This window comes from Heterodontus francisci, chromosome 8 (assembly GCF_036365525.1).
Source record: "Heterodontus francisci isolate sHetFra1 chromosome 8, sHetFra1.hap1, whole genome shotgun sequence".
Classification (NCBI taxonomy): domain Eukaryota; kingdom Metazoa; phylum Chordata; class Chondrichthyes; order Heterodontiformes; family Heterodontidae; genus Heterodontus; species Heterodontus francisci.
The window spans coordinates 33,955,016-33,969,333 of NC_090378.1; the positions used below are offsets into that span (position 1 = coordinate 33,955,016).

Below are 14,318 nucleotides of genomic sequence, written 5' to 3' on the forward strand. Positions count from 1 at the left end.
TATGACAGTGGCTGTTTCCTTATGCATGGTCTGAGTTGGGGAAACTCACAATAAGTTTGAGAGTGGTATTCATAGATGATGGAATAAGTTAATTTTTGTGGGTTCTGGAAAATACAAATCCTACCATTTTCAGTTAGATAAGTAAAGTTAAAGGGCTAAAAGATGGCTCAGGGACATATGGCTGCTTAATTCTTTTATCCAGTATTATAGGAAATGGTATATAATTTGTATTGTTGTTCATGGAATAAGCTGCTGAATGTGTCCCAGAAGCTATGACTCATTCAGAATGCAGTCACTACATTTTTACCTGTACTACATCATGCACCCCTATATTTGCCAAGCTCTAGCTTTCTGTGGTTTAAAGAATTGACTTTAAGATGGTCATTCTTTTCTTTAAATCTCTCCGTAGTCTCATTCTTCTCTATCTCCACAATCACTCCTCTGGTGTTGTATCCTTGCATGCGCCCTCCTTTCCTCCGGGTCTACCTTACTATACATTTTCCATTTCCACCATCAGTAACTGCTATTTCACCCATTCTACCTTACCCTCTGAAACCCCATCACTTGGCATCTTTGTCATTTGCTTCCTTTTTTGCTTTCGAAAGCTTCCTAAACTGTGCTTTACCTCTTCATCCATCTTTTTCCCTTCTCTCACCTCCTTGTTGCCGATCTCACTATGAAGCCATTTGGAATGTCTTTCTGTATATGAGGAGCACAATAGAAATGTATATTTGTGCGTTTCTTAAAAAAAAAGCTTTATACCTTACGGCTTATAAATTTATAATTTTTGTAATGTTCTCCTCAGTTTTTAATGTTGATTATCACCAGTTTGGTACTGTCTCTTCAATGAATCAGCTCTGATCACAAAGCACTGTGCAACACCCACCAAACCAGCTGTTTTAACTTTTTAACTTACAGGCTTTCCCAAGTTGAGCACTGAATGTCACTTGAGACTTCCTGTTCATACCTAATGTGGCCCTGTTTCAAACATGATGCATTGAGCAATGCCACGAGGGATCCATTAATGTTATGTGGAATATGGGGGAATGACCAGCCAATTGTGGTGTACCATCTAGCAGCAACCAAAATATACAGTATTCAGTTACTATCAAATGGCACTGAATTATTTTGCAACAGTGAACACTGCTAGTAACAATGAGTTTGATGGTGCCATGTTTGAGAGTCACCTTCTTGGAGATTGTAATTATTTTTGAAAGATGTTAATTTTAGTAGAATCATTGAGAACAAGAGGGGATAATATATGGCAGGTTCCTCACAATCTGTAAAGAGTAAGTGCTTGAACCCACCCTGTATAGTTTGGTCAAAAAACAGATTTCTCCAAGGCGCAGAATAAATATTGTCAATCTACCTTCTCAAATGCATTTTGTACATCTTGAAAAATATTAGGCCATTGTGACCACCTGTTCTTCTAATTTTAAAAAAATTACACCATGTGTTGAACATCATCAGCTGCATGCTGTCTTTTAATAAACTTCATATGATTTTGATTAGCGTTATTAATCCCTCCATGTCAGGCCAAGTCCATGCCAAAATTGTAACGTCTACCTTCAGGAGGAATATTAGCTGATACCTAGCACATGTTTGCTGTCCTCTTGGTTTTCAGTTCGTCACTCATGCATTTATTGACCTAAATTTATTTGAGAGTTTTAATATAAGTCTTGATTATATGTGTTAAACTTCCTTGCAAAGTTGACATTCTTAAAAATAAAAATACTATTGCGAATTAAAAAATACATTTTATATAATTCATTTCTTTTCTCTTATTTTACATTCATGATGACTTCATTGAGAGCTTTAATAAGTATTCTGAATGGCAGGAATTCCAAGTTAGATCCCTGGGGGACTTTGATGGTCACAGCTGCTCAATTAGAGTTATTGCCATTGATAACTCCTCTCTGGTTCCTATTATCTAGCCAGTTAATATTCCAATTCTAAATTTCTTTCATGATCCCGTGAGATTTCACTTTAGCCATTAGTTTCATGTAAAAGACCGTTATCAACTGCTTTCTGAAGTCATGATGCATGACATCCACCCACTTGCCTTCATCCAGCAACTATGGCACATCCTCAAAGATTTTAATCAACCTGTTGGGCACAACCTGCTTTTTATAATTCCATGTTGGTTTTATATTTATTTCCTTTACTCTCCCTTGCTACTTTTTATTTGGTTCCTGTATAATAAACTTCATTTTCCTACCATATCTGTCAAACTAATTACCAGGTCATGGTTCTGTGCTTTAAGGAAAGATTGAGTCATATTTGGGTGTTGTCCTGTTTCTCCTTTGCCCAATGAGTGGATAAACTTTCTGCCAGAGAACGCCTACTTCTGCACTAAAAATGATCACTGTGTTGTCTATCAAAATGTTTGCACTTTTTTCTTGATTAATATGTGAAATTACACATTAAATATATTTGTTTCCAGATAAATAAGACTTTACTAGGCATGGAGGTTTATAACATATTTGGGAGCTGTTTTCATTTATATAAATGTTATGCACCAGCTGTAACCCTATTTCGTTACCTTTAGATCAGCTTCAAATTTACAGCTTTTTCATGTTAAATGCAATGCAATCCTTGCAAATTATGCAGTTTGATTATTTAGCAGGTTAAGTTTTAAACTGCTAGTCACCACATTTGTTATCTAGCACTGATTATGCTGCAGGCTGAGGGTTCCTCACTGCCTAACTATATAGAGTTCATGTCTTTATTGGGATAAGGCAACGGCATTTCATTAGATGAAATGGAGTCTGTTTCTTTTCCTGCCTTTAACATACAACAACACAGTACACTTTTTAAATCAAGGCCCTAATGTGGGGGCCTCTGTAGCTGCCGGCAGTAGTATCAATGGAATTTTGTATTATTCCTCGTGAACACTGGCAATACCATCAGAACATCAGAATTGCAGTGAAATTGTAGGTTTGATACTGAAATGCAGTCTTTCTTTAGAAACCTTCAAGAACAGTTAATAAACTGTTGTCTCTTTCAGTTTAAGTTGCAAGCGATGCATTATCATGGGCAATGGAGGAATAGTGGCCAACAAATCCCTTGGATCAAGAATTGATGAATATGATGTTGTAATAAGGTGAGCATATTTTCACATATTGTAATGGCTCAGAATGGAATGGACTCAAAAAAAATTGGCATGCCTTGTTTATGCATGATCCTTTTTTTTTATCAGCATGTGATTCAGAAATGGGAGCTAATCACAATATAGTTTTATTTTTCTTGTGGATAAGCAAGCAAGTTTTTCCTTTGATCTTTCTTATTTACTCATGTGTGAAGCACTAGCTTTTACATCTGTTACTACTTCTTTGCAGTCACCCTTGTTTGGTATTGGAGGTGACCTGCCAGCTAGCACACAGACAGATATACACCGACAGACACACACTCACACACTCTTTCCATTTGCTTGCTGAATATTCAAACTCTTTTAAACACTTCACTTTGATTAATGGTCAGAGCTTGACCATGTGGTTATCTAACTGAATGTTCCATCAGAACGGCTGTACTTTTTTTCAATTCATGTGTTACTAAAACAAGTTCTCTTTCCTTTCTGCCGTTGTTTCCTGTGTTTGAGATTCAGCTGCTGCTTTTGTCTGTCAGGAAACTTTATTGAAGTGCAATGCTTCTCAAGTCATTCTAGAAGAAGCATGAGTACAACACAACAGTGCTCAGGTAGTCCATCAATATTTCTGTCCATTAGGGTGTTGCTCAAAATCCACCAAGAGCAGGAGTGCTAAAATAACTTCAGATACATTACATACACAGGCATTTTTCAAGATTTTCAATCCATATAAGTAAGAATGTATTACTGCTCCATGAAACCCTTTCCATCATCTGATCCCATTCTACCTGTGGCCTATTGTCGCAGTATTGTAAAATTCCCAATCTAATTATTTAACATTGGAACCTCACAGAAAATTAGAGCTCAAAACAATGGGGTAGTTGTGAATTAATGGGAACTTTCTGTGTAAACTTGTCACACTCTAATTCAAGTGGTTGGTACAATCTCATGGTTCGGTCCCTCTGTTGTTGCATCCTCCAGTTCACTCTGTACTGCGGAGAAACTGCTAATCTGCAGCCAACTCTGCTTCTTAAAGCTCTATAAATTTTGTTGCTTAATTATAATTTAAGATATTTAAGATATCAAGAAATAATGACATAATGCATGACTTCAAAATTGGGACTGAATAACTTTTGTGCGCTCTGGTCCGTTTAACTCATACCCACTAATTTTGTTTCATCTGAAGATGACACTTGGTCTTGGCACAACAACAACAGCAACTCGCATTTATAGGGCTCTGACATCGGGAGTTGTGGCGCGGGGGAGGGCCTGGAAAATTCTTCCGAGAGAGGACTACCTCTACCCCTGACGCCGAGAAAGCCCCATCGCATTTTACCGGCAGTGGTGAGGCCTCAATGCAGCCCTCACCACCCCACCCCCACCACCGCACAGCAACAGAGCCATCGTTTGCATATTAAAATTAATTCAAATGCATGTTAATGAACTTACCTGTCCCACCCCGATGTTCTGGCCAGTGGCCGGAGGTCCCGTGCCTTCGGATCCCCGTTTGGCTCAGCAGCGTACAAGTCACGTGTGCCTTCTTTCAATTCAGCCATATAGTACCTTTTAAGGAAGTAAAATGTCCCAATGTGCTTCACAGGACCATTAACAAACAAAATTTGACAATGAGATATAAAGGCAGATGACCAAAAACTTGAATGAGACCCTAAAAGGAGGAGGGAGATGTTTGGGAAGGGAATTCAAGAATTTAAGGCCTCAGCAGCTGAAGGCATGGCTGCCAATCGTGGAGCAATTAAAATCAGGGATGCGCATGAGGCCAGAATTGGAAGAGTGCAGATATTTCAGAGCGTTGTAGGGCTGAGGAGGTTACAGAGATAGGCAGGGGGTGAGGCCATAGAGGGATTTGAAAAGAAGGATGAGAATTTTAAAATCAAGACATTGCTCAACCAGTGGGTCGATGATCACAGGGTGATGAATGGACAGAATTTGATGTGATTTAGGATAGAGGCAGCAGAGATTTGGATGAGCTTAAGTTTATGGAGGGTGGAAGATGAGAGGCCGGCCAGGAGTGAGTTAGAATAGCCAAGTCTAGAATAAAGGTATGGATGAGGGTTTTAGCAGCAGTTGAACTGAGGCAAGGCGGAGTCGGGCGAGGTGGAAGTAAACGGATCTTCATGATGGTGCGATGTGTGGTCAGTTCAGTGGGAAAGCTGCAGGAGGTGAATCTCATGGATAAGCTGAGCTCAGAGAGGGTAGAAGGGGAGATAGGAGAGAAGCTAGAGAAAGATGCAAGTTCAGGACTAGGGCATTGTGGAATCTTAGAGGAAGCTTGGCCTCCTGGGCTAGGGGAAGAGGGAGAAGCGGTAAAGACAGCTGAACAGATGGTCATCTTAATGACAGAGAAAGTCCATCAGCTTATCACACTTGTTGGAGGTATGGATGGAGGAGGCAGAGGAGAGAAGTTTAAGAAGATGGTTTGTGGTAGAAAAGAAGCCGAATGATATTTTTGCATTTCAGGATGATTCAGGAATAATGAGCAGTTTGGGCAGAGGAGAGCGGGACCCAATAGTGCTTTATGTGGGCCAGCTAAATATGGTGATGACTGGTTAAACCAGTTGTCCATCATATATTCAAGTCTGCTTTCCTAAATCTTAAGGGAGCAGAGATGAAGGACCAGGATCAGGAAGAATAATGGCTTTAAAGGAAACTAGGACAGCAAAGATGGATGTGACGGTGTTGTTGAGCAGATCGGTAGCTGCAGAAATGACATCCCAAGTGTAACGCCACAAGAGATAGATTAGTAATATGCAATATTTGAATTGTATTCAAGGCTATACCATCCTCTCTGGTTTAGATGACAATATAAACTACTTGAATTTCAAAGGGCTACGTCCATTTTTATTTGTAGGTATGGAATAGGAGGCAGAGAATCAAAGCTTCAGTTGTAATTAGACTTTGCTGTAACTACTAACGACATCAGATTAATGGTTAAATGTGTAAATCGGATTGTTTCTATTTTAAAATCCTGCATGCATGTTTGTACAATGTGCACAATGTGTAGCTATGTGGAGCCTTGATTACTCTATATTACACCTCAGACACGCTGCTGCATGAATGATATTTGAAAGTCTCTTTTAATCGCTGCCTTCATTGTTCACATATGTGAGTAATATGTTCGTGCTTAGTTTACAATGAAAAGAAACCAAAAGCTGGAGGATTCTCTGGTCTGATTGACTCACATCAAAATATCTACCATGGATCACATCCCTAGAATTGCAGAGGGAAAATTTCACCTCTATATATGGACATGTTCACAGTTTCATACTAAATTTAAAATTGATTTTGTTCACATTTTCATATTTTTAACTATCCCTGAGTTCTCCTGCTCCTTACTCTGGATAGACAAAGGTGCTAATCTGTTAATATACTGGCTGCAGTGGAAAAGGAAGTGTGCCAGTTCAAACCAGACAGTGCTTGTCCCTTCTAGCCTTAAGGTACAACAAAGATACAGTTAAAACATGGTATCGATGAAATTTTATTTGTTAGGTGCTGGCCTGAAAGACAGTTATTTTTTTCAACCAAAGAAATGAGTTCTTGGCTACTTTGAGATAAGAGCCCAAAAATTGAGACAGGAGTGTTTGAAATGGATTATTTCAGTAACATTGCTGAACAGCAATCCATCTTTCTTGGAAGGATACTTTCATTGTTCCTGTCAATATTTTTTATAAAATGCTACCAAGTACACCAATGATATTTCAATATAGTCAACATTTTTGCCAAGGCTGCCATACTTTGGGTGAAGAATTGTGCTCATGGTTGCAAATGGTCTGGTACCATTGCTACTAATCAGTGCCTTGGCATAAGTTGCACCAATTTTGAATTGGTCTTAATTTATGTCATTCTCATTATCTTTGGATATATTGAATAACATCTAGGAATTATGTCTCAGTGGAGTCTGGAGCAGTTGCTAGATGTTGGTAAAGGTAGCACATGTTAACTGGATGAAACCCGGCTACCAAAGACTATTTCAGCACCACTTCCAAATCTTGCTAATGCCTTTAACTTCCAGCCGATAGCTGCAGCTAGCACAGAAGTAATCACAAAAACATCTTGCAGTTATGATTGATATTCAGTTTTCTGTTCCTGAAAGTCTTTCGAGCATACACATGCACAGTCTAGTAAATAGTAGCAGTGGGTTAGAGATTACTTAATACTGAATTAATATTTGAGATGTAGGTGAGGACTGGTATTCTACAACATACTAATTGGCTGACTAGTTCTAAGTTGCAATAAAAAGACTGTATACAGTGATAACGCAAAATGCAATGAAATCTTTCCATTTTCAGATTCATGTAACCTTGTCTATCACCCCTTTAATCCTCTGGAAAGTAGTTTTCCACTAAAGCCTTTGTTTGCAGTATAAGGTATTTCCTGTATAATCCTTTCTTATCTTTCACCTTTGCATAAGTCTTGTCTAGTGAAATAACTGCAAACACTGAGACCTATCCCTTATACTGAATAAACAGCTTAATTCAACAGCTACTGTACACACTAAATTCAGGTTGCATAATACACTTTATACTGAATAAAGTCTTCATTCAGGGAGATGCTCCTTGTACTGAATAAACTACTCACTCTGTTGCTTAGAAAGACTGCCTTTGGAGAGATATTCCTAATATTGAATGAGCTACTCACGCAGGAAGATGTTTCTTATAGCGAATGAAATAGAGTGGTACGTCATATATCACATATATCACTTAAAGTAGTAAATAAATCTTTCACTCAGATGCTGCTTGTACCAAATCAACTCCTTACTCTGTGTTGGCATACCTACACTACACAGACTGCAGCAATTCAAGAATGCAGCTCACCATTACCTGCTTGAGGGCAATTCGGGATTGGCAACAAATGCTGGCCTTGCCAGTGACAATAACATCCCAAAAACGAATTTTTTAAAAACCCCTTACTTGCACTGAATATATTGCTGAAGGATTTTGATTGCTTCTGTTACTTACGTATTGTGAACGTAGAACTGATTTTAAAGAGCTCTTTCTGTGCCCCTATGTGGAATGTTTTATAAGCTGAATAAACTATTATTGGTGAGCCCATAATTGTTTTCTTTTGTTCAGCTTCTAAAGGTTTATCTAACTTCACTACAAACTTTTGTTTGCTTCTCCTGCCGTTATTTCCCAATTGTGCAGAAGCAACAATGGAATAACCAGGAATAAAATTGGTTGCCGAGATAAGGGAAAACAAAGCTTTGGGGCTGAGAAAAGCATCTATGGAGACTTGGTACAATTGCAACTTCCAAATTAGGGAGTCTAATTTCCTAAGTTTGCATTTCTTTGATATGAAGTGCTGACACATGAAAGAGAGGTGTTTGGACATGTCTCTTACATGTTACAAATTTAAACTGCATTAAGATTACTCTGCTTTTCAAAAAAGAAAGACCATAGTGCATTCTGCTTCTTTTAAGCTAGTACCAAGGCTAGGAATCCTGCAGCAAGTAACTCACCTACCTCCTGACTCTCCAAAGTCTGTCCACCATCTACAAGGCACAAGTGAGGAGTGTGATGGAATACTCTCCACTTGCCTGGATGGGTGCAGCTCCAACAACACTCAAGAAGCTTGACACCATCCAGGACAAAACAGCCCACTTGATTGGCACCCCATCTATAAACATTCACCTCCTCCACCACCGATGCACAGTGGCAGCAGTGTGTACCAGCTACAAAATGCACTGCAGCAACGCACAAAGGCTCCTTAGACAGCACCTTCCAAACCCGTGACCTCTACCAAGCAGAAGGACAAGGACAGCAAATGCATGGGAATACCACCACCTGCAAGTTCCCCTCCAAGTCACACACCATCCTGACTTGGAACTGTTCCTTCACTGTCGCTGGGTCAAAGTCCTGGAACTCCCTTCCGAATAGCACTGTGGGTATACCTACCTCACATGGACTGCGGCTGTTCAAGAAGGCAGCTCACCATTACCTTCTGTAGGCCAATTGGGGATGGGCAATAAATGCTGGCCTAGACAACGATGTCACATCCCATGAATGAATAAAAAAAAGGACTCTCTGGGCTGAAGTTGGCATCTATCAATAAAAACAGAAACTTCTGGAAATACTCAGCAGGTCAGGGAGCATCTGTGGAGAGAGAAACAGAGTTGAGGTTTAAGATTGATCATCTTTTGTCAGAACTGGAAAATGTTAGATAAAACACGTTTTATGCAAGTACAGAGACAGGGAAAGGAGGGAGGGGAAGAAAGAAAAAATGAAAGATCTGTGACGGGATGAAAGCCAGGAGAGATTAAATGAAAAAAGGGATGATTGTGCAAGGCAATAGGAGATGGTAATGGGACGAGTAAAGAAACAAGAGATAGGTCTAGAGAAGGTGGGAATGAAAATCATAGAATCATCACTAAACAGCTGCTGCCTGAAAAATATGAGGGCAGAGGTTATGATCTGAAATTGTTCAGTCCGAAAACCTGTGAAGTGCCTAATCAAAAGATGAAGTGCTGATCCTTGAACTTCATTAGAACTGTGTAGGAGGCTGGAGTGGGGCGGAGAATTAAAATGACAGGTGACTGGAAGCACGGGGTCACACTTGCAGACTGAATGGAAGTGTTCCACAAAGCGACCACCCAATGTACATTTGGACTCCAGAGTGTAGAAAAGACCACATTTTGAGCAGCGAATATGCAGTGGACTAAATTGAAAGAAGTGCAACTTACGAGTGGTCTTAAAACCCCTTAGACATTGTTACATATCTTTAGAGGATGGCTGAAATTTTAATTGAAACCTGTCCTATAAGTAGTAGTAATTCATTAGGTTTGTGTTTTTAAAAGACTGATCAGTGACAGACTGGAAATTACTGAAATTCTGTAATTAATGTTTATCTCTGTGATCTATTTCTTCTGTGTTTGCAAATGTTGAGCAGATGTGTGTGTATTAAGTAATAAATATCCACATATTCTTTTTTTCCAAGTTTCTGATCAAGGCAGATTTTTCAACTGAGACTAAGGCCATGAAAGGCTGAAAAACGGGCTTGGGAATTGTGATGTGTGGTGAAACCGTGCCCGCAGCTACCCATGCAGGCAGCATGCAAACTTCATGCTGTCTGCTCATTTGCATGATTCCAGCGTACAGTCAGCACTAGGTGCACTGTCAAGTGGCTGCACACCTGAGCAGGGAGTGCAAAATCCTGAAAGGCCCAGACTACTGCTCCCGAGATGGTACAGTCCAAAGCCAAGTGTTCTAGGGCTGGAGCTACACAAGGTTGTCCTACAAGACCATCTGCAGTCTCGCCCACTGAAAATCAGCAGCTTTCTGCCAGCCATGCTGCAGCCACTGGCGTAGCACTGCATAGGAGCATGAGGACAGGCAAAGATACATAGAAGACAGACATTAGGGAATGCACAAGGTGATCAGGTGACTTTTGTATGGAATATTAGATGGATTGTTGGATAAAGTTGGCTTGGAATGTTAGCTTTGTGTTGGCTTTTATTTCATAAGAGCATAAGAAATAACAGCTGGAGTAGGCCATTTGACTCCTCGAGCCTGCTCCATCATTCAGTAAGATTATGGCTGATCTTCTACCTCAACCCCACTTCCTGAACTATCCCCATATCTCTTAATTCCCTTAGTACCCAAAAATCTGTCGACCATTGTCTTGAATATGCTCAATGACTGAGTATCCACAGCTCTCTGGGGTAGAAAATTCCAAAGATTCACAACTCTTTGAGTGAAGAAATTTCTCCTCATCTCAATGGCAAATGGCCAACCCTTTATTCTGAGACTGTGACCCCATGTTCTAGATTCCCCCGCCAGAGGAAACATTTTCTCAGCAGCTACCCTGACGAGCTGCTTAAGAATTTTGTATGTTACATTTCAACATTTGTGTAAGAACTTCCGACAGGCCAGGACACGTAGTTCTGGCGTTCCAGCTTGCAAAACGAAGAGCTGGTACCTTCTTTCCTTCTTTTGTCGTGCTGTTTGATGCGGTATTACAGTCCACTTATCAGGCAATGACCCTGAGCTCCATCACCCATTGAAGCAGGTGGACTGTGGTGGGACAGAACCTTACTGACCGGGGGCTGCCTGGTTTGAGGCAGGCGGTAGCTGTCCAATGAGAAGTGTCAACCTGTCCCACCGACAAAGGCAACCTGCGGTGCCCAATCTCTACACCAATTGAGCTGGACTTAAAACCCATAACTGCTGCCATCTGTGTTATTTTGGACACTGTGAGGCGATTATGGAGTGACCTCTCCATGGCGCATGCCTGGGCGGAATGTATGGAGGTTGTGAGTTGCCCAAGTGTCAAAACCCCACTTTCAGCCTTCCTAGTGGGGTCCAAAGGATTGCAGAGCACAACGTTTGGCACCAGTTTGGCTGCAGGAACTGCCAAAAACATGCCAAAGGTGACACATGGCCTTAGGGGCTCTGCTCCGGATGTTCTGTTAGGATTTACTCCCTGAGCCTTAGTTTCTCCTGAGACGCCCACAAGACAGTGGGATTGTTAGCTCTGAGCAGGGGCTTACACAAATCGACAACTCTCGGAAGACCGCCATCATTAACAATGAGCTCAGTAGACTCAATGTGGACATTGCAGCACTTCAGGAGACACGCCACCCTGAGAACAGATCACTAAGGGATCAAGACTACATCTTCTACTGGCAGGGTAGGGATCCAGAAGAACCAAGACAGCTTGGATTGGGATTCCCCATCTGAAACTCTTTGCTCAGCATGATAGAGCCACCTACAAATGGCTCAGAACAGTACAGCACAGGAACAGGCCATTCGGCCCTCCAAGCCTGCGCCGATCTTGATGCCTGTCTAAACTAAAACCTTCTGCAATTCTGGGGACCGTATCCCTCTATTCCCATCCTATTCATGTATTTGTCAAGATGCCTCTTAAACGTCGCTATCGTACCTGCTTCCACTACCTCCCCCGGCAGCAAGTTCCAGGCACTCTCCACCCTCTGTGTAAAGAACTTGCCTCGCACATCCCCTCTAAACTTTGCCCCTCTCACCTTAAACCTATGTCCCCTAGTAACTGACTCTTCCACCCTGGGAAAAAGCTTCTGACTATCTACTCTATCCATGCCGCTCATAACTTTGTAAACCTCTATCATGTCGCCCCTCCACCTCCATCGTTCTAGTGAAAACAATCCGAATTTATCCAACCTCTCCTCATAGCTAATGCCCTCCAGACCAGGCAACATCCTGGTAAACTTCTTCTGTACTCTCTCCAAAGCCTCCACATCCTTCTGGTAGTGTGGCGACCAGAATTGCACGCAATATTCTAAGTGTGGCCTAACTAAAGTTCTGTACAGCTGCAGCATGACTTGCCAAATTTTATACTTTATGCCCCGACCGATGAAGTCAAGCATGCCGTATGCATTCTTGACTACCTTATCCACCTGCGTTGCCACTTTCAGTGACCTGTGGACCTGTACTCCCAGATCTCTCTGCCTGTCAATACTCCGAAGGGTTCTGCCATTTACTGTATACTTCCCACCTGTATTAGATCTTCCATAATGCATTACCTCACATTTGTCCGGATTAAACTCCATCTGCCATTTCTCCACCCAAATCTCTAACCGATCTATATTCTGCTGTATCCTCTGACAATCCTCATCACTATCCGCAACTCCACCAACCTTTGTATCGTCCGCAAACTTACTAATCAGACCAGCTACATTTTCCTCCAAATCATTTATATATATATTACAAGCACATACTGTTCATCCGACTGCTTACCGCCTCCAGTCCAGGGCAGCTACTCAGCATCTGTGCTCCAACAGTCTGCTCCCCACCTGAAGTTAAAGACCAGTTCTATGAGGAACTTCATAATAGCATTCCAAATACTGAATATTTGTTCCTGCTGGGGGACTTCAATGCCAGGGTTGGGGCCGACCATGACTCATGGCCCTCCTGCCTCGGGCGCTATGGCATTGGAAGGATGAATGAGAATGGACAGAGACTGCTGGAGTTGTGTACCTACCACAACCTCTGCATCACCAACTCGTTCTTTCAAACTAAACCCTGTCACGAGGTTTCATGGAGACACCAAAGATCACGTCGTTGGCACCAGCTGGACCTCATTGTTACAAGGCGAGCCTCCATAAACAATGTTCAAATCGCACGCAGCTCCCACAGCACGGACTGCGATACTGACCGCTCCCTGGTGTGCAGCAAAGTTAGGCTCAAAACAAAGAAGTTACGTCACTCCAAGCAGAATGGCCACCCGCGCATCAATACTACCAGAATTTCTTCCCGCAGCTGTCACTAAGAATTCTCAATTCACTTGAAAAAGCCCTTCAAAACACTCCTGCAGGGGATGCAGTGACCAAGTGGGCCCACTTCAGAGATGCCATCGATGACTCAGCAATGACCACCTTTGGCAAATGTGCGAAGCAGAATGCAGACTGGTTTCAGTCTCACATTGAAGAGATGGAACCAGTCATAGCTGCCAAGCGCATGCACTGCTGAACTACAAGAAAGCCCCCAGCGAGTTAACATCCTTAGCACTTAAAGCCACCAAAAGCACCGCGCAAAGAACAGCCAGGCGCTGTGCAAACGACTACTGGCAACACCTATGCAGTCATATTCAGCTGGCCTCTGACACCGGAAACACCAGAGAAATGTATGACGGCATTAAGATGGGCCAACCATCAAGAAGATCGCCCCCCTCAAGTCTAAATCAGGGGAAACGATCACTGACCAAAGCAAGCAAATGGACCGCTGGGTGGAGCACTACCTCGAACTGTACTCCAGGGAAAATGATGTCACTGATACTGCTCTCAATGCAGCCCAGTCTCTGCCAGTCATAGAGGAGCTGGACGAACAGCCAACAAAACCGGAGCTCAGTAACGCCATCGATTCTCTAGCCAGTGGAAACGTCCCTGAGAAGGACGGCATTATCCCTGAAATAATCAAGTGTGCCAAGCCTGCTATACTCTCAGCACTCCTGCTTTGCCTGTGCTGGGATGAGGGAGCAGTACCACAGGACATGCGCAGTGCCAATATCATCACCCTCTATAAGAACAAGGGTGACCGCAGTGACTGCAACAACCACTGTGGAATCTCCCTGCTCAGCACAGTGGGGTAGGCCTTCGTTCTGGTCGTTTTAAACAGATTCCAGAAGCTGGCTGAGCGTGTCTACCTTGAGGCACAGTGTTGTTTTCGAGCAGAGATCCACTTTTGATATGCTGTTCTCCCTTCGCCAGCTGCGGAGAAATGCCGTGAACAACAAATGCCCCTCTACG

General features: G+C 42.1%; 1 protein-coding gene across 11 annotated transcripts in view; it reads left to right on the forward strand.

Annotated features, from left to right (window-relative positions):
• Window positions 1-14,318, forward strand: part of st3gal3a (ST3 beta-galactoside alpha-2,3-sialyltransferase 3a) — a 788,939-nt gene that overhangs the window by 532,489 nt on the left and 242,132 nt on the right. For all 11 annotated transcript variants that reach the window (XR_010975488.1, XM_068036918.1, XM_068036928.1 and 8 more), the window contains one exon: window positions 3,008-3,103. Coding sequence is in view for 10 of the 11 variants with exons in the window: in XM_068036918.1 (XP_067893019.1) it covers window positions 3,008-3,103 (96 nt within the window). In the remaining variant the exon portion in view is untranslated. The remainder of the gene's footprint in view (window positions 1-3,007; window positions 3,104-14,318) is intronic.